This window comes from Dermochelys coriacea, chromosome 26 (genome assembly GCF_009764565.3).
Source record: "Dermochelys coriacea isolate rDerCor1 chromosome 26, rDerCor1.pri.v4, whole genome shotgun sequence".
Lineage (NCBI taxonomy): Eukaryota > Metazoa > Chordata > Testudines > Dermochelyidae > Dermochelys > Dermochelys coriacea.
In genome coordinates this window covers 15913944-15934285 of record NC_050093.1, presented here as the reverse complement: position 1 = coordinate 15934285, position 20342 = coordinate 15913944, and the positions used below count along the sequence as shown (strand labels likewise).

Genomic DNA, 20342 nt, shown 5'->3' with positions numbered 1-20342 from the left:
ACACACACACACAGAGGCTGTGCTCCTTTTCAGTAGTCCCATCAGCCTTGTTTTAAAGAGGCAATTCCCGTTTTGTGTGGAGGATTTGGTGCTTCAATGCAAACCCAGCACTGTGAGTCACCGTGGACAGGAGAATTACAGCTTGTGTTTTCAAAGGGAGCCGTGTTTACAGAGCCTTTCCCAGCTCCTTTTCCATCTGGTGGGTTGAAAGGAAGCTTGCCAGGGATTTGCCATACCCCGGGGGGCAGGGGACAGGCCCCTTTCCCTCTGTCTCAGCAGCTCAGGCCCTGCTCAGTTTTAAAGCCATTCCTACCTGCAGGCTGTTGGGGGTCTTGCTCCCCCAGATCAGCCTCACCTAAGAGGACTGAGGACAGCCCTGCCCCATCCATCACCACAGGACCCCCGTGTGAGGGGCACAGAGAGCACTGCCTGGTGATGTGGAGGAGGGGCTGCTTGGCGCTGCCCACGCTCCCAGCTGCTCGGAGGAGCAGAGCAGGCCACGGAGGCTGGGCCAGCACAGCCCCAGCTGTGGGAGGCTGGGGGGTGTGATCAACTCCGCTCCAGCCCCCCTTACAGAGCAGGGCCCAGAGCCAGGCCCTGACTCAGGGAGTGTGGGCTGGAGCAGTGAGGTCAGATGGCTGCTCAGCCAGTGAGCGGGGGCGAGATCCTGGTTTCCCACCCTTGTGGCCTGCCAGACAGTGGCTTTGGCAAGCAAGGTGCTGTGGTCAGTCTGGAGGCCAACATGACGCCCAGCTGCCGCCCCCCCTTCCCTCTCCTGGCAAGTCGCTGCCTTGGGAGCACCCATCTCTGACCATCCACATCTCCCCCCGCAGGCTCCATGAAACCTGGGAGGACCCCTGGCCCAGGCAGTGCCATCACCCACAGCAGCAGCCTGTCCCAGCTCAGAGCACCCACTGATCTCAGCCCCCCGCTCCACTGAAGGGCAGCCAGGACTCGCTCACCTGGGGCAGAAGGTCCTGAGAGAAGTACATGTGGGGGGAGGGAAGATTGTTTTGTGCATCAGGAATATTATTAACCCAACTTTGCATTGGATTTCTTAAGACCCCTGTGTGTGAGAGAGCTCCTTTGGGGCGCACCTGGATGAGATGCTGTCATAACCATACAGCTAAGGGTAGCCTAGAATTCCTCCTTACCTGTCCGATGAAGTGAGCTGTAGCTCACGAAAGCTTATGCTCTAATAAATTTGTTAGTCTCTAAGGTGCCACAAGTACTCCTTTTCTTTTTCCTTACCTGTAAGGGGTTAAGAAGCTCAATTAACCTGGTTGGCACCTGACCAAAAGGACCAATGGGGAAAGAAGATACTTTCAAAACTTGGGGGTAGGCTTGTTTTGTGTGTTCTCTTCGGAAGCATCAGATCAGAAAACTCCTTCTCCTGTAAACCATCCTAAAAGTCTCTCATATTACAAAAATTGTAATAGGTAAGTAAAAGCCAGGCCAGGCGTGTTAGATTATCTTTTGTTGTGCTTGTGAATTTTTCCTTTGCTGGAGGGAGGTTTATACCTGTTTTTTCTAACTTTGAAACTAAGCCTAGGAGAAGCTCTGCTATGTTTTTGAATCTTTTGTTACCCTGTAAAGCTATTTTCCATTCTGATTTTACAGAGGTGATTTTTTACCTTTTTTTTTTTTTTTCTTTTTTTAATAAAATCCTTCTTTTAAGAACCTGACTGATTTCTCTATTGTCCTAAGACTCAGGGGTTTGGGTCTGTGATCACTTTGTAACCAATTGGTTAGGATATTATTCTCAAGCCTCCCTAGGAAAGGGGGTGTAAGGGCTTGGAGGAATAGGAACTCCAAGTGGTCCTTTCCCTGATTCTTTGTTAAATCACTTTGGAGGGTACCGAGCTACCACCACCATCACTTGGTACCCTCCAAGGGCAAAGAATTTGTGCCTTGGGGAAGTTTTAACCTAAGCTGGTAGAAATAAGCTTAGGGGGGTCTTTCATGTGGGTCACCACATCTGTATCCTAGAGTTCCCTTTGGGGTGTGCCTGAATGAGATGCCCAGGGGGCAGATGCTGAGCACAAATGCACCAGGAAGCATTTGTCCTCAGATTTTGCCCTCCAGGAAGGGAGTCCTAGGCAGAGTGTGGGATTCTGTGAAGGGTTATTAGGCAGGACTTGGAGACAGCAACGCCCAGACAGCTGGGTGGGTTGCCCAGGCACTCCAGAGGTCTGCCCGATGAGGACACTGGTAGGGAAGGGGGTGGGGGTGGGCACTGGCAGGGAGGAGGCACAGGTGGGGCAAAGGGGCTGGGGGCATTGGAAGGGGGTGGGCACTGGCAGGGGCGGGGGATGAGGACACTGGTAAGGAAGGAGGTGGGGTAGGCACTGGCAGGGAGGGGGCACAGGTGGGGCAAAGGGGCTGGGGGCATTGGAAGGGGGTGGACACTGGCAGGGGAGGGGGATGAGGACACTGGTAAGGAAGGAGGTGGGGGTAGGCACTGGCAGGGAGGGGGCACAGGTGGGGCAGAGGGGCTGGGGGCATTGGGTGGGGGGGACGGCACTGGCAGGGAGGAGACAGGGGGAGGATAATGAGGCACTGTCAGAGTTAAGGGGTGTGGGGAGGACACTGGTAGGAAACTGGGGCACAGGAACACGGGTAGAGGGGGAGGCTGGGGGCACTGGCCGGAGGCAGCGTAGAGCAGAGTCCTGCACCATGCCCTGCACCCCTTAAACCCAAGCTGGCTCAGCCTGGCCCATGGCTGCAGCCCATCGAGGAGAGGTGGGGGGACACTTCCCTAATCCCCCAGGATTCCTGTCCTCACCCATCTGCCCCCTTGCCCTCCACCCCCCCCCCCGGGCTGGCTGGTGGGGGTGGGCAGCTCCCAGATTGGGCTGGGAGGGAGCCCCACCTGGGTGAGGCCTAGGAGAACAGCTAGGGCGGTCAGAGACACCTGGGACAAGGGTGTGGGGCAGGGATTGAGCAAGCATCTGCCGCTCCTTCCGCTCAGACCCAGGATCCTTGTCCCAGCCCCTTTCCTCTCCTCGCAGGGGGGTGGGGAGGGGATTGAACATTTACTTACAGGAAGCACGGCTCACCAAACAGAGGGGGATGTGGTGGGGGGGGTGGCTGGCTGGCTGAGAGCCAGGGCTCTTGGGTTCCTTTCCTGACTTGGGGAGAGGAGCGGGGCCTTGTGAGCTAGAGCAGAGGAGCTCGGAGCCAGGACTCGTGGGTTCTGTCCCCAGCTCTGGGAGGGAAGTGGAGTCTAGGGGTTAGAGTGGGAGGGCTGGGAGCCAGGACTCCTGGGTTCTGTCCCCAGCGTGGCCACTGGCGCACTGAATGGCTGTGGGGAGTTCCATCTTGCCTCTCTGTCCCAGTTTAACCCTCACCCTGTGGGCAGGCCCTTCCTGGTAAGGACATGGGAACCCCAGAGCCCTGGCTGGGCAGTCTGCTGGGCATGGGGTGGGGGCGCTGTGCACAGGCAATCAGTGCTGCAGGCGGCACTTGGATGAGATCTAATGCTGAGGTTTTAAGCTGAGCCGCCCAGGTCACGCTGTCGCGCTGGCTGTTCTGGGCCGGAGAGCCCATCTCCCATGCCTCCATTTCACCTCCCTAAACACCCCCTGCAGGCTCCATTCCATACAGGCCCCTCTTTCCCCGCCTGCGTGCCTGGTGAACAGCTGCTGTGCCTCACCCTAGAGGCAGCTGCATTTCTGGGCTGGCTGGGGCACTCTCCAGATGTGCAAAGTCAATGGCTCCCTGGCTCTGATGCGCTGGGGGGAGGGTGCCCCATGGGGGGCCCAGCCCAGTGGCTCCTGACTGTCTGTTGCTAGGCCCTGAGCAGAACCTGGCAGTGCCATCAGCATGTGCCCAAGTGATCCCAGCCATTTGGATTGCCCACGCAGTCCTGGCACCGCCTGGCCCCAGCGGGCGCCGGAGGAATAAATCTTTTGGAGTGACGACTCAGATAACACCCTGCAAACGCCCAGCACTCATGACCTGCCTGGCCTTGGTGATGGGGCTGGGCTGGGAGATAATCAACCACCCAGCCCACGGGACTGTCACCTTGCCCTCCCAGGCATTGCACTGCCAGCACTGGCACAGATTTTTGATCATCTCCTTTGCCGCCCTGCACCGCACAGGCCAGATCCCAGCCTGAAATAATTCCTGCCTAAACTCAATGCACCGGCAAGGGGAGTTGAGATGGATTATTTCCCCCCAGGGGGGTGTCTGGGTGGTAGCCCAGTCTAAAGAGAGGGGGCCCTTTCTAATAGTTGGTTCCAGGTAAGGATCATTAAGAGCTAATGCCAGAGCCTTGGGCAGTTTGAACAGGGTGGGTCAGGCTGGGAGAACCAGACCAAGATGCCTTCCGAGGCTCTGGGCTGGCTCCCATCTGTGCCGCTGTGCAGATAATTGTTTGCACTCCAGGAGCAAGTAGATGTTAACCAGTTTCATAGCAATGGGATTTAGGTACAGCCGGTCAAAGGACTTGCTGGCTCGCTCCAGCCACAAATGCCTGTATGGTATGGTGCAAAGTAGTTTTAATACTCTCCCGCTTGGAAGTGGATTTGGGTTTTTTTTTAACCGGTTTCTTTGTTTTTTTTTCTCTGAAATTCCCCGGAAATGAGGCTGTTTCCCAGGAATTGACCCCTGAGAGCATGTAAGAGTGGAAAACCTTGCTTTGGTGGAGCAGATTTAAAGTCAAACTGCATCCTTGTCACCACTTCATTTTTACCCTGGAAAAACAAAAGGAAGCATCAGGGCTGTTAAGAGTTTTGACATTCCTAGTAGAACATTTGTTGACAATTCCTTGTTGGGATTTAAGCAAAAAACATCACCCTGTTTCAGAGACAGGGTAGGGGAGGCCAGATCTCTTATTGGGTCAGCAGCTGCTGCTGGGGAGAGACACCAGCCTTGGAGCTGCAGAGTTTGTCTTCAAAGCAGCTCGGTGTGGCTCACAAACTTGTCTCTCTCCCCAGCAGAAGTTGGTCTAATAGTAGGTATGACCTTACCCACCCTGTCTCGCCAATATCTCGGGACTCAAATGGCTGTAACAGCACTGCACACAACGGCAGATATCCCGCTTCAGCGCATTCATTTCCTGCGCACCGAGGTGCAACAAAAACCTTCCTTTCACAGCCAAAGGGAGGCAAACCACTGATGCGCCGCATCAGGAAGAGCTCGTAGGTATTTAACAAGAGCCTGGCTTCGCAGGGACTGAGGAGTGTAAGGTGCTGTATACAAATGGCACTGTTGCAGGACAGGATGGGGAATAGCTGTATGGGTACAAAGCTCCTTTATGCCTGTGCCAGCCCTAGGTGTAGCTATGTCAATGATCATCGCCCCCCGATAACTTTTAAATGCAGGCAGGCCGGAGAGGCCCCTGGGCCCAGGCTGGTGAGGAGACTACACTATTGAATCAGAAATGGCATCTCCCCATCCCGTCTAGCTTAGCTTGGAGGTGTAGGGTTAGAAGAGACCGATCCATTCAGGTGGTTGGTTGAGTAGTTGGAAGCTTTTTGCTCTGGGCCAGCAGAGAGCAGGAGCAGGAGAGGATGGTGGGGCTGCCCCTAGGCCACTTTGCCTCCTTAGCCACTCACAACCCCAAAGGTGGAGGTGAAATCTATTGCCAGGACAGCTCAGTGGGCAGCAGTCTGGCAGGAGGGAGACAGTGCTGATCTATTCCCAGCTGGCTTCCCTAAGGGAACTGCTCGCCCCCAGTGAAATTCTCTTTGTTAGCACCTCCAGTTTGTGAGTGTAAAGCCTGTGAGATCAGTCCAGCTACATCACTTGGGGCGGGGGGGGAATCCTCACACACCCCGGGCACTGTATTAACCCAACCTAACCCCCGGTGCAAACAACGCTGGGTCGCCAGAAGAACGTTTCCCGCCACCCAGCACTGCAGTGAGGGTCTACGCTGAAGCCAGCGGGCTGCTGTCACATTCCAGGCCCTACAGACTGTTCATTCAGGGCACCAAGGGGCATGTAGATCGTTCCCCAGGGCTCAGGCTGACTGGTTACGTTTTCCGAAGGCTCCCCACCCTGTTTGAACCCGGCCTGGCGGCTGCTGCCACCACTTCACAAAAGCATCACATGGGCACAGCTGGGTTGGGCCTGGATCACCCCCCACCCCCGATGTTTTTGTTTACACAACAACATCACCATAAAGCCCCAGCGCAAGAGCGGAAGTTGCCTTCCAAAGGGTAAAATTGATCAATGCTAGTCCCTGAGCCGCGCATGCTGCAATACAAGTGATGCAGTGGACAATCAAAACACAGGGGAGAGAAGCAGAGGGCAAGAAAGGGGGTGGGAAGGAGCTGGAACCCAGCCCACCAGCTGATTGCACCATTTCCATGGAGCTTGCCCAGGGGGCAGTGACCTTGGTTTTATTGCCACAGGTGGAGCTCTGCATGGCCCCCCCAGCACAGCCCCATGTGTCACCCCAGGGGCTGGATCTGGAACTCCGGCACAAAGAGCCAGGCTGCTAGCCACCAGCCGGGCTCTGTACAGACACAGCCTCTTGGCATGACCCAGGCTAAGCCCAGCAGAGCTGACAGTTGGAGGCCTGATTGTCCAGACAGCCCGGGGGGGCTGCGGGCGTGTGTGTAACCCTTCTGCCCGTCAGAGTTGGCAGCAACAAGGGCCGGGTTCAGAAAACTCTTTTTCTCTGCTACTTTGTTCCATTTGCTCAGTCAAAACCTGGGGAGAAGGAGGGGGGAAGGAGGCTGGTGGTCACTGCCTCCCTGGTCCCGGGGTCCCAGTGGGACCTGCAGGGCACCAATGGTTGTTACCCACGGTCCTGCACCTGTGTCTGGCCTGAGAGTGGGAGAATCATGTGATCCAACCTCAGGGCAGGTGGAGGCAGAGGGAGAACACCGGCTGCGGGTCCTCAGAGAGACTAGAACAGGACAGAAGTATAGTGAACCCCATAACAATCACCATTGTTAACCTGCGAAAACCGAGGCACGGAGCAGGGAAGGGGTTTGTCCAATGTCAGCGGCAAAATTAGGAATAGGAGCCATGAGTCCTGGCTCCCCACCGCTCTCCCGCTCCCATCCCACTCCTTTCCCAGAGCTGGGGTAGAACCCAGGAGTCCTGACTCCCAGCTCTGCCCCCTGGCTCTAACCACTAGACCCCACTCCCCTTCCAGAACTGGGGACAGATGCCGCCACTGGCCTCTCCCTGATCCAGCTCATCCAGGGTCCCAGAACGGGGCTTGTCAAAGACACATCTGAGCCCCTGAGCCAAGTGTGGGCCCGATCCTGTGATGGGCCCAATCCAGAACATCCTGCGACAGCCCCACAATCCCAGTCCAGCCACCAAGGCCAGGCTTGGCCCTGCCAAAGCTGCGGAGCTGGGCTGCTCTCCCCCACGCTGGCCCAGAGTTGCAGCCCAGCCAGATCCTCTGGTTCCTTGCAGCCTCCTGCCCCCCCGCTCCCTGCCATGCCATCTTGGCTGCACCCCCAACCCCAGGGGAGCACGGCTCAGCTCACTGCCCTTTCCCGCCCACTCTGAGCCTGAATCACTTCCCTGCTGGGAACCCTGCCCCTACTGCTCACTGTGATTCTCCCCCCAGCTGTTTGTCCACCAATGGGCCCCACAGACGCTGGGCTCCAAGGCCCCCACAGTCCCTGAGGCAGCAGCAGGACCATGCTCCTGAAGTGCTAGGAGCTGAGTGAATGGGTGGAGCCGGCTGGCCCATGCATGGGGGAACCCATGGATTCTGCCAGGGAGCCCTGGGCTCTGGGCTGCTCCTGGACCAGCATGGGCACAGCAAGCTCACTGTGCTCCCAGCTCTGAGTAGCCACCAAGCAAAGCCATGGCACTGGGGCATAGCTGCTGCATCTGGTCCTCTAGCCTGCATGCCTTTCGGCCCCTGCGGGTGGGGATCTCCAAAGGGCTCAGTGCCCAGGATTAGGGCCACACCCCAAATGAACCGAGAGCAGTCAGGTGCCCGTGGGGGGGCTGGATGCGCTGAATCTGGCACTAGCTTGACCCTTCGGGTTCGGGGCATCAGACTTGCAGCAGCAGCTTCCCTGTGCTCCTTTGCAGGGGCAGAATCCAAATTCAAACACAAGGCCAAGAGATGCGGGGAAGGGAGGCAGGGAGGGGAGACTTTGAACCATGCGTGACAATGAAAACAGCCCCCTCCCCATCAACTTCCCAGATGGGGCTATGGGGACTTGCTCGAGGAAGTGGTCTGAGCTCCCTATGGGGGGATGGGGCTGGGATCTGGCCGTCTTGTCTGATGGCGGTGGGCGAACGGGCCCAAGTTGGGCACTGCCCAACAGTTGGCACGCATCGCCCCACAGGTCAAATCCTGGCAGGGCGGGTGTGTTTGCTCCAGGTTAGCGCCCAAGCGGCTGTGCTGGGCTGATCCCACAGGCGACATGTGAGTCATGTGGGTGCAGCATGATCACGCCTGCCCTGCGTGGGGTGGGGATGTGTCCAGGTACCAGGCAAAGAGTGACCGGTGCCAACGACTCGGGGGTTCACGTCTGGGCAACTCCCTTGAACTGGGGAGGCTGGAGTCATCCACTGCGTTTGACCGCCCAGACACCCACTGGTGGGCATGCTTGTCAACCCCGGCAGGTGCACGAATCTGCCCCTCAGAAACCGCAGGAGGAGCAGGCTGCTCAAAGAGCCTCCCTGTCCCCCGCATACAAGGAGAGGTGTCACCCTCCCCAATCCGCACCCCAAAGAGCCAGGCATCCATATCTGGGGAGGGGGAAGGGCGGAGTGGTGAGGACAAAGTGAGGGCATTCTCCTGTGCTGTGACATCCCCTGATCTGTGGGCACTGCCCAGGCCCCGACCGAAATCAGGGCTGCGTCGTGCCGGGAACTGCCCAGACCCCAACCAAGATCAGTCATGCTGGGCGCTGCCCAGACCCTGCCCGGAGATCAGGGCCCCACTTTGCTGGGCACTGCCCAGACCCCGCCTGAGATCAGAGCCCCTTCGTGCCGGGCGCTGCCCAGACCCCAACCGATATCAGTCGTGCCAGGCACTGCCCAGACCCTGCTTGAGATCAGGGCCCCATTGTCCTGGGCGCTGCCCAGACCCAACTGAGATCAGGGCCCCGTCGTGCCGGGCGCTACCCAGACCCAACTGAGATCAGAGCCCCGTTGTGCTGGGTGCTGCCCAGAGCAGGAGATGGATTGTCAGTGTGCCCACCATGCTGGGAGCTGAACTCTTGGCTTGCAGCCACAGAGCCAGACAGCCCCTGCCCAGTGAACCCAGTCCAGTAAGCAGCAGGGGGCAGGGCGGGTCCCCTCCCCGGGGCACAGAGCTGCCCAGGGCATGAAGGCACCCTGCCTAGTGGGGTTACATGGCCGGAGGGGAAGGCCCAGGACCCAGGAACTCTGGGGGCATCAGCTAACCCTGTCTGCCCCAGTGAGGGGAGGGGAGGGCATGTTTCACCCCCAGGGGTGCGTGCGGGGGTCCTAGCATGACTAATCCAGAAGTCAGGAAGGGCAGCTGTTCAGCCCCCCATCCAACCCCCGCCCCTGCTGCAATTTCAAACCCGCTGGAGGAGCTTTTCTTTAACACAGAGATCATCTCCTCCACGCAACGCTGAATTCATTAACGCCCCCCTGACGCCAGCCCCGGACCTCGTCACAGAGCTCCCAACTAGGCCATAGCCCTGGCACCGAGCCAGCCAGGAGTGGGTGAAGGAGCTGGCGAGCCAGATCTTCCTAGGGTGGGCAGCAGCCTGGGTGCTTAGCACCCTATCGCCCTCGTTGTGACAGAGCACCCTGGGGTGCCGCTCACACACCCCAGAATACCAGAACTGCAGTCCCCCCCGCACAGACCCTCACGCATGGGATCTGCGAGGGCACACCAGCAGCGGGGTGGGGGAGCAGTGTGCCCTTCCAGATGATGTCCCCAGGCAAAGACACGTCCAGTTTTCTCTTAGTACTGGATGGGGGACAAATCACCCAAACAAGGCACTGGTCGGCTCAGACTGGAAGAGTGGCCCTAACTGCCTTAATGAATAAGAAGCACCAGACCTGGAAGGTTATAAGTTACATTATATCTGTGTGGGTGCTTCCCAGACCCCAACCAAGATCAGGGCCCCGTCATGCCAGGCACTGCTCAGACCCCGACCAAGATCAGGGCCCCGTCATGCCAGGCGCTGCTCAGACCCCAACCGAGATCAGGGCCCCGTCATGCCAGGCGCTGCTCAGACCCCAACCGAGATCAGGGCCCCATCATGCCAGGCGCTGCTCAGACCCCAACCGAGATCAGGGCCCCATTGTGCCAGGTGCTGCTCAGACCCTGACCAAGATCAGGGCCTCGTCATACCAGGCACTGCTCAGATCCTGACCAAGATCAGGGCCTCGTCGTGCCAGGCGCTGCTCAGATCCTGACCAAGATCAGGGCCCTGTCGTGCCAGGCGCTGCTCAGATCCTGACCAAGATCAGGGCCCTGTCATGCCAGGCACTGCCCAGACTCCAACTGAGATCAGGGCCCTGTCATGCCAGGTGCTGCTCAGACCCAGACCAAGATCGGGGCCCTGTCGTGCCAGGCACTGCTCACATCCTGACCAAGATCAGGGCCCTGACATGCCAGGCGCTGCCCAGATTCCAACTGAGATCAGGGCCCCGTCGTGCCGGATGCTGCCTAGACCCTGATGAAGACCAGGGACTAGCTGAGAGGGGCAGGCTTGAGGGCTGGTGTTCCTTGGCTCTGGCACAGGGGGACTTGGGGCTGATGGCAAGGCCCAGAGCTGCCTCTGCCCCTGGCCTGGGGGCTGGCACCTGGCTCCGCCTGACTGGCGCAAGGCTGGGGGCACAGCTCTGCCTCCTACGGCTGGGACCCTGGCACTGTCCTTGCAGGCCACCAGGCCTCTCAGCTGAGGGAAGAGGGCTAGACTGGGGAGTCCCCCTCCCCCTCCAAGTAGGGACAGTCCCAAGCCGAACAGCTCAGGGTGCCAGGGCCCTGGTGCCTCCCCCACACAGATGCTCTCCAGTGTCCTGGCCATGGCTCTGCCTCCTCCTGCCCCAGGCTGGGCTAGGGATCAGGGACTGAGCTCCGAGCTGCTCCCTGATGCCAGCGGAAGGGCAAGGTCCATCACTGCCCCTTCCTCCCCCCCCCCAGATCGAAGAGGAGCAGCCAGGGCATGTGGGCATGAAATGCTGCATGTGAACAGCCAACATGACAAGGGTGAGGGCCAAAGAGGGCATGGGGTGCAGGGGGCTACTGCAGGGGCAGTGCTAGGGCAGAGAACATACTGGGGGTAGCAGTAGGCCAGTGGGTACCACTGGGGCCATGACTCTCCCTGCTCCCCTCCCTTGGGCTATCACTCACCGGACTAGAATACCGGGGTGCTGCAGGTCGGGATTGAGGGGCACCAGCAGCGCTGCATGTGGGGAGCCCAGATGCACCTTCCGGCACTGCCCAGGGTGCCCAGACAATGGGGCAGGGACGCGTGCCTGGCCAAGCACAGAGCCCTGGGCGCTTTCCTGCTTGGCAGCACCCAGCTGGCACCTGGCCCCACACTGCGGGACCCAGCCCTGGTCTGGCCCAGCCCTGGCACCTGCCACAGAGCAGGCCCGAGCCAGTGCCGCACCCTGCCCCAGGGCACCTGCCTTCTCCCACACTGCACACACCCACCTGCCACCCGAGCACTGCACCGGGAACTGGGAGTCCTGGCTTTGGAAGGGGAAAAGGGCTCCAGTGATTAGCTGGGAAGCAGGACTCCTAGGTTCTTTTCCCGGCTCCGCCCTAGACAAGTCAGTTTGCCACTCCTTGCCTCAGTTTCCACAGCAGCGAGGTCACATCCCCACTCCCTACCTCAGGTTCCCCAGCAGTGAGAATGATCCTGAGCAAATTACAGTCTATGGGGCACAGTTGGGGTTGGTGTCAGAGGGGCAGGGAGGAGCCCTGCTTTGTCCAGAGACTGCTCCCTGCTGCCAGGGGTCAGTGCTAACTCGGGGGCAGAACAGCCCCTACAACCCCACCCAGCTGACTGTAGCACCCTCTGTTCAGGTCTCCCAGCCGCACACTGGCCAGGCCCAAGCTGGCTTGGCATGAGGGCACAGGCCTGGGAACAACCCAGCCCTGCCCTGCCAGGAAAGTTAGTTTCCCGCAACTCATCCTTTGCCCTCTGCCCCGCTTCGGGCAACCATGGGAACAGTGCGGTAAATAGCTCAGCCAGGATGGATGATTCTGCCTCACTCCGGTTTGACTCACGTGCTCGGAGCTGGCACGAGCCCCGCGCAAGGTCAGGGCGTGCCTGCGTGCCACCCAGGATGCAGCTACATAGCCCCGGCCTCATGCCAGGGATGGGAGCAGGGACCGGGCTGTGAATTGGCACCATTGTGGTTTGTGGTGCCCACTCAGCAGTGGGATGCCCCCGCTGGGACCATCACACGAGAGCTGGCGTGTGAACACCTTCCCCCCACCGCCCAAGGCTGATCATAGCGCAGCCTGCCTCCCTGAGGCTGGGGTCCAACTGCCAGCTCCACCCCAGAGCAGGCTGCATCTCCCAGGTACCAAGGGAACCCTGGGTATTTTCTTCTCCCTTGCTGAGCTGCTGGCCCCTTGAGGATGGGCAGGTGGATGGCACGGTACAGCCCCGAGAGCCTCCTGCAGAACACCCCTCTGGGCCAGAGCACCGTGTATCTGCACCACTTCGTGCGGGCCCCAGGAAACGCTGCAGCATCATCTGTGGAGTGGCCAATTGCCAGCCTGCCAGAGCTGGGGCAGTGGGCAATCCATGTGCCCATTGCGCACGCATGCTAGCAGCCACGTCTCTTCAGTGCTGAGGTCCTGCCCAGTGCCTCATGCCCTGGGTCCAGCGGCACCCCACACCAAGATCTCCATGGCACTGCCTCAGCCTTGCCCCTTTTCAGCCCACTGAGATGTGAGCAGGGCCCATTCCTCCCCCCGCTGGGCATTGATCAGCAGCGGGTTCCCCTCCCGCTGCCTTACTCACCTCCTTGAGCCCCACTGCACCCTTTGGGTGAGACAGACCTTGCCCCCACCCTCTGCTCCTGCCATGCTCCTGCCAGACCCCTCATTCCTGCTGGTTTCTCTCCCTTACCCCTCCCCTCTGCCCCATTATCAGGCCTGGCAGTACAGCACATCAGGTTGGCCCCCCAGTGCCCCAGTCAGGTACCCCAGTGCTTGGGGCAAGGCTCTGCTATCACCAGAAGGGGTTCCCACCCCCACCCCTTTTACAGAGCAGGCACCAATGCAGGGTGTGACGAAGTGGAGATTTTCCCTTATGTTGTATGCGAGTCTTTCTGTTTTGCATGAATGCTGTGTGTGCCTCAGTTTCCCATTGTATTGCACCAATGTCTAGGTGGTGGGCATAGGCACTGACTTCTAATGGTGCCAGTGGGTGCTCGACCCCCCTCCACCTCTGCCCTGCCCCCTCCCACCTCCATTCCAACCCCTTCCCCAAATCCCTGCCCTGGCCCCACCTCCTCCCCTGAGCGCACCATGTTCCCACTCCTCCCCAGAGCTTGCTACAGTTGTTTGGCTGTGGCAAGTGCTGGGAGGAGCAGGGCGGCGCGCTCAGGGGAGGAGGCGGAGGGTGAGGTGAGGTGGGGCAGGGAGCTTGGCTGCTGGTGGGTGCAGAGCACCCCGTGGGTGTTCCAGCCCCAGAGCACCCATGGAGTCGGAGCCTATGGTGGTGGGAATAAGCGTGTGAGACTTTTGTGGAGGCTGCTCCAACTGCCTGCATGGATGCTTTGGCCGCTGCTTCGTCACCTGAGACCCAGGAGGGGGATGCGAGCAGGTGACTCTTGGCCCAGGAAGCGAGACAAAGGCCAGAGGAGGAGCAACAGGCCGGGAAGGGGCCTGGCGGCTGGAAGCGAGTCAGTCTCTGCTGGCTTGAGGCACAGAAGGAGGGCCAGAGCCCTGGCTCTGGTCTCCCTTCCCTCCCAAGATGGACTTGGGTGAAAATCACGGATTTCTGTGCTAACAAGTTCTGTTCTGTGCTGTGTTCCTTTTGACTAATAAACCTGTTTTACCGGCTGGCTGAGAGTCATGTCTGACTGCAGTGTTGGTGTGCAGGGCTCTCTGGCTTCCCCAGGACCCTGCCTGAGTGGACTCGCTGCGGGAAGCGTCGGGTGTGGAAGGGGATGCTGAATGCTCCGAGGTCAGCCCCAGGAAGGTCGAAGCTGCGTGAGCTTCTTGACCTGGAGACAGTCTGCTCAGAGAGAGGAGGCTCCCCAACAGTCCTGACTGGCTTTGTAGGCAGTAGTTCCAGAGCATCACCTCAGTGACACAGTGCCCAATCCCGCCATGCTGGCTTTCCCAGGTTTATGTCTGCGTGTAGGTCCCACAGGGATGGGGGGAGGTCTTCGTGGGGGAAGGCAGCAGGAGGGAGCCCTCATGGACTTGGCCATGTCCCACACAGGGTAGGGATGCGAAACTGCTGGCTCCCAGGCATGGGTGGCGAATGAACCGCCGGCTGGGGGAGGCTAGCCCCCAACCCCGTCCCTTCCGCCTGAGGCTCCACACCTTCTGCTACCTGCTGGAGCCCAGAGGGCCCCCCCCCCCACAACATGGCCACCAGCCCAGTCCCGTAGCTAGTCCCGCAGCTCCAAAGGAGTGTCAAGAGGGAGGGTGGTGCGCGGCCCCAGCCCCGGAGTCCTGGGAAGGCGGTTGGCCCCAGCCTCCCCGCTGGAGCACTGTGGGGCTGGAGCTGGAGGACTGGAGCCACATGCAGGGAGCAGTCACAGCATGGGGAGGGGCCACAGAATCCTAGAATATCAGGGTTGGAAGGGACCTCAGGAGGGCATCTAGTCCAATCCCCTGCTCAAAGCAAGACCAATCCCCAACGAAATCATCCCAGCCAGGGCTTTGCCAAGCCTGACTTTAAAAACCACAAAGGAAGGAGATTCCACCACCTCCCTAGGTAACGCATTCCAGTGCTTCACCACCCTCCTAGTGAAAAAGTTTTTCCTAATATCCAATCTAAACCTCCCCCATTGCAACTTGAGACCCGTACTCCTTGTTCTGTCATCTGCTACCACTGAGAACAGTCTAGAGCCATCCTCTTTGGAACCCCCTTTCTGGTAGTTGAAGGCTGCTATCAAATCCCCCCTCATTCTTCTCTTCTGCAGACTAAACAGTCCCAGTTCCCTCAGCCTCAGTTTTTCCCACATCCTTCTGTAGTGTGGGGCCCAAAACTGGACACAGTACTCCAGATGAGGCCTCACCAGTGTCGAATAGAGGGGAACCATCACGTCTCTCGATCTGCTGGCAATGCCCCTACTTATACAGCCCAAAATGCCATTGGCCTTCTTGGCAACAAGGGCACACTGTTGACTCATATCCAGCTTCTCGCCCACTGTAACCCCTAGGTCTTTTTCTGCAGAACTGCTGCCCAGCCACTCGGTCCCTAGTCTGTAGCAGTGCATGGGATTCTTCCGTCCTAAGTGCAGGACTCTGCACTTGTCCTTGTTGAACCTCATTAGATTTCTTTTGGCCCAATCCTCTAATTTGTCAAGGCCATGCCTGGCTGTTTGGGGAGGCAAAGCCTCCCTTAACCTATGCGACCCGTTACATGCTCCCAGGCCCACACTCTGACCGCCCCGAGACCAAGCTGGGAGGAATTGGGCTACGGTGACTCCAGAGATGGACACAGGGGCCAGAGTGCTTTTATTCCCCATTGCTGGGCTGGGCCACTGCTACATCCAGAGCCTCAGTAACACTCACACCACAGCACCCCACATGGGTCCATGGCCTCCTCGGGCCCATGTGGAGCCTGGGTGTCCTGCCCCACAACGAGCCAGTGAGAGACAGGGCAGCAGGTGACCTGGCTCAGGCACAGGCTAGCCCAGGGGAAAGGCGGGGTGCCTGGCTGCCGGGGGGCAGGCCTCGCCCAGGGGCTCCAGCAGCGCTATAGGTACTTGTAGATGACCCTCTCGGGCAGGGTCTGCACTTCCAGCCGGACAGGGCACTTGTAGAGGAAGGAAAGCAACGTCTCGGTGTAGCCCACCAGGAAGTAGAACTTGTAGGGCGGCAGGCGCTGCAGGAAGACAGCGCAGATGACCAGCACGTTGGCGCGGCGCTTCAGCACAATCTCGTTGGCCAGGCAGCCATGGAAAGTGCCGTAGATGAACTTGCGGATGAAGACGTCCTCCACGGTGCGCTCGGCCGCCCCGCCCTCCCCGTCCAGGTTACCTGCAGGGCAGACAGGGCAGCGGGAGGTGAGGGGACAGTGCCAGGCGCCCCATGCCCACAGGGCACCTTTAAGAGATGGTACGAGCAGCACCAGCCAGAGCAGGGGACTGCATGGGTGTCCGGCCAGGCACTGCATCAGGATCTGGCCACGGAACACACATCTGCCAGGGGACAGGGACTCCTGCTCCCTCCCCTCCCCTCCCCCATGCCTGGAGAAGAGCTCGGGGAGGGAGAACGGCCCATGCCCAGATTGAAGACCCCTCACCCCCTTTTGTTAAGTCAGAGGGGCCACACAACAGGCGATGTTGTGGGGAGCGGGGCAGGAGCACTGGTTGTGGGGGGAGCTCCCAGCTATTCCAGCCCCAGCCTCTCCCAGCAGGGGGCGCTCTGGGGGGTGGGGCAGGAATGCTGGCTGTGGGGGAGCTCCTGGCTATACCAGCCCTGGCCTTGTAGTAGTAGGATTTTATGTTTGTATTTTGTATAATTTAAAATAAAAAATAATAATGTAGCATGTATTACATTTATTGATGTATAATTTGACTATATTTTGCCAGCTATTCTTTTTGAAAGCAGAAAAGAATGGCCTAATGGGCCATTGGTAAAGATGCATCAGCCAGAATTTGTATCGGAGCTGATTTTAAGGCAGTAACAGACCTTTTAGGGTTATCATTTTGTTGTAGTTTTAGTATTTTAAAATAAGTAAAAAAACGCAATGACTTGGGTTTTTTTGCATTGCAATTTGATGTTTTTGTTTAAATGCTTTGGGTAAATTAATTCTGTGTTGTGTGTTAAATGAGGTTAAGAAATAAGTGCAAAGGCCAACGCTGAACCAGATGTTTTAGGGAAAAACCGAGATGTAAGGGCACCAGAAAGCTGCAACACGCCTATGTCAGAGAAGGGCAGAGTGACGACTTTAAAAATAAGACCAGCACCTATCAATGGGGACAAGATAGCTGTGATTAAAACCAGCATGGGGTAACCTTTTAAAAGACTTAATAAAAAATAAAAAATAATGTAAGAAAACAAGCACTTGTCAAACAACAACTGATTACAGCATGATGGGAAAATCACTATGGAAACAGGGGGCCTGGCCATGAAACTTTGGGTTCATCCTGCCAAGACTTTTTTTCTCTCTCTCTCTCTCTCTCTGTGTGTGCGTGCATTTAAATGCATATGCTAATTGTTGCATTTTTAATAAACAAGGTGTATTGCTTTTTCCCCTAAAAAAGATCCCGTGTGCTTCCTATAAGCATAACTGCCTCTCCCAGCAGGGGGCGCTGTGGGGAGCGGGGCAGGAGTACCGGCTGGAGGGGAGCTCCTGGCTACTCCAGTCCCAGCCTCTCCCAGCAGAAGGCATGGTGGGGATCAGGGCAGGCACTGAAAGATGGGGAAGCCCAGGTACCCCCAGGGCAGCAGCTGGCAGGTCACTCACTGGTGTGCAGGGAGAGCCAGCCCTTGCGATGGGCGATGTAGTGGGGTGGGTGGGCCTGTTCGTACGTCACCGGCTTGTCTCCTTTCCCGACTCGCACTCGGGCTGCCCGGTTCTGTAAGACAACACCCATGGGAGGGGGGTGAAAAACAACAGTGGGGGCTACCCCCGCTGGGCAGGGCCAGGAGCAGGGGACGGATCTTCCCCTGCTCCATAGGCGTTAATGGTACGGAGGAACCGGGGCAGCATGTATTTCAAAGCATTTGGCAGTACCCAGGGCCCAGAGCACTGACCCCCTGGTGCTAGCAGGCTGATCCCACTGCCCACATGCCCCCTTCCTCGGGTCTGGCACCGTCATGACCAGCAGCGTCAAGCCCTGGCTACACGTGGCAGCAGAACGGCATGCAGCCTGTGTGTGAGGCAGCCTGCAGGAAGCTTTAGCCTGAGTGTTCATTTCCCCGCTAAGGACACCCCCAGGTCCTGCCCAGTCTGACATCTCCGACTCACTCACACTCTCAGCGGGCACCTCAGGGGCGCTGAAGGTGCAGAATCACCTCATGTCCTGGGGGAAACTGAGGTATGAGCAAGAAAGGACCCGCCCCAGGTCATCCAATGAGTCAGTGACAAACCTGCGTGTAGAAGCCAGGAGTCCTGACTCCTTGCCCTAACCACACCTGCCATGCAGGGCTGTTTGGGGGACACGGAGCTGGGATGGGCTCCACAGGAGAGAGCAAAGGCTCATGGCACAGGTTGCTGGGGTACACAGGGGGTTTCCAAGGCCTCACCCAGAACTCTGTGCCTCTGCCCCTGCTCGGGAGAGGCTTTGCTGGGTGGGTGAGGCCCTGTCTCACAGGCCCCTCTCCAGCTTTGGTTTTGCAGGTTCAGAGGGAGGGACAGCTGTTGCTTACCTTAAAGCTCCTGGGATTCTTTGAGGGGCTGTCCATGGGATCCCATCGCTGGCACCTGTGTCTCACAAGCGCATGAGCCGTGTATGCCAGTGCTGGGATCCACACGGACAGACCCTCGCAGCAGCAGCCGAGGGGCTAACAGGCAGGATTCCCCACCGCAGCCCGCCACGCACTTACCTTGTGACAGACAGCTGTGGTCTGAATAGCCCGGCTGCAGGGAAGGAGCGACGAGAAAGCGCCCCTGGTCCATGGAGCGGCCTAGCAAAGCAAAGCACAGACATCAGGGAGCAGGGGAGGCGGCGAGCGCAACAGACCCTTAGTTGCACATTAGGGATTGAACGAGGGAGCTGCAGCACCAGAGATACAAACCCTTGGCAACTGAGCTGCGGGGGGGTCACATTCGTGGGAACCGGGAGCCAGCTGCTAGAACAGGGGTGGGCAAATTACGGCCCGGGAGCCACATACAGCCCTTCAGACATTTGAATCTGGCCCTCAAACTCCCGCTGGGGAGAAGGGTCCAGGGCTTGCCCTGCTTCAGCGCTTCAGCTGGGTAGCAGGGTTGGGGGTTTGTCCTGCTCCGTGCATGCTGTGGTTCCGTGCGGCTCCTGGAAGCATCAGCATGTCCCCCCTTCGGCTCCTACATGTAGGGGCAGCAGGGGAATCCGCACGCTGCCCCCGCTCCAGGTGCTGCCTTCGCAGCTCCCATTGGCCGGGAACCACAGCCAGTGGAAGCTGAAGGGGCAGTGCCTGCGGATGGGGCAGCGTGCAGACCCGCCTAGCTGCGCCTCTGCACAGGAGCCAGAAGGGGGACATGCCACTGCTTCCGGGAGCTGCTTGAGGTAAGCGCCACCCAGAGCCTGCACACCTGACTCCCTCCCACGCCCAGCCCCCTCCCGCCCTCCATACCCTTCCGTCCCAGCCCGGAGTACCCTCCTGACCCCCAACCCCTCATCCTCAGCCCCACCCCAGACCTCGTACCCTTAGCCGGAGCTGCACTCCCCCGCACCCCAACCCCCTGCCCCAGCCCCGAGTCCCCTCCCGCACCCTGAACTCCTCCTTTCTGGCCCCACCCCAGAGCCAGCACCCCCAGCCGGAGCACTCACCCCCTCCCACACTCCAACCCCCAATTTCGTGAGCATTCATGGCCCGCCATACAATTTCCATACCCAGATGTAGCCCTCGGGCCAAAAAGTTTGCCTGCCCCTGTGCTAGAGCCACTGGAGGGAGACGCGCCCAGAGTCAGTCTATTGCTGTAGCGCCCCTCTGGCTGGCTCCAAAGCCGCGGGCACCTCTGGGTGCTGCGCATTCCTCCTGCAAGCCCGGCTCCACGGACGCCCAGGGGGCCATTTCGGTGCTGGGGCCGTGGGGTTCGGACGAAATGTTCCCGAGGCGGCTTGCCAGAGCGCGCGGGGCTCTGACAGGAGCCGGGGCTGGCTCCGGGGTGCAGCGGGCACTTGGACTGCCAGCTCTCCGGGCAAAGGGGCATTAATACCTGTGGGCAGGGGAAGGGAGCGACTCTGGGCGGCAGCTGCACCCCCCTCTCCTGGGCACCCCCCCGCCCCGGTTGTTTCACACACTCCGTCCCCTCTGTGCTCGCAACAGGCCTTAGCGCAACGTACCGCGCCGAGCACATCCCCACCGCTGGGCGCTGGCCGGCTAAATCCGCCGCGAGCCTCAGCTCCGCCCCCTCTGCGGCCCCCCGCGCGCCGCGGGGGGGTCCCCGCGCTAGGCCCCGCCCCGCCCCGCCCCGCCCCCCCCAGGCTTGCTCCGGCCGCGGCGCCCCCTCACCGTCAGGCCCCTTCCGCACGCGGGCGCCGCCATCTTGTGACGCGCCAAGCTCCGCCCGCTGAGCGAGGGCGGGGCCGTGGGAGGAGCCGAGCGGGGGGGGGGTAACCCCGCCCCC

General features: G+C 59.3%; 1 protein-coding gene across 3 annotated transcripts; it reads right to left on the bottom strand.

The window, feature by feature from the left end:
- Positions 1-15554: 15554 nt before the first annotated feature.
- On the bottom strand, positions 15555-20296 carry MRPS24 (mitochondrial ribosomal protein S24). Of its 3 annotated transcripts, none has more exons than XM_038384819.1 (4): positions 20228-20296; positions 18617-18697; positions 17535-17646; positions 15555-16102 (listed from the first exon to the last, which is right to left on the bottom strand). In XM_038384819.1, the coding sequence occupies exons 1-4, from the start codon at positions 20258-20260 to the stop codon at positions 15819-15821; spliced, it is 510 nt and encodes a 169-aa protein (XP_038240747.1). In that variant the 5' UTR covers positions 20261-20296; the 3' UTR covers positions 15555-15818. The 3 variants fall into 3 exon arrangements, with proteins under 3 accessions (XP_038240747.1, XP_043358907.1, XP_043358906.1); XM_043502972.1 differs by lacking the exon at positions 20228-20296 and adding an exon at positions 19641-20005; XM_043502971.1 differs by lacking the exons at positions 17535-17646; positions 20228-20296 and adding an exon at positions 19673-20021.
- Between the last annotated feature and the right edge of the window lie 46 nt (positions 20297-20342).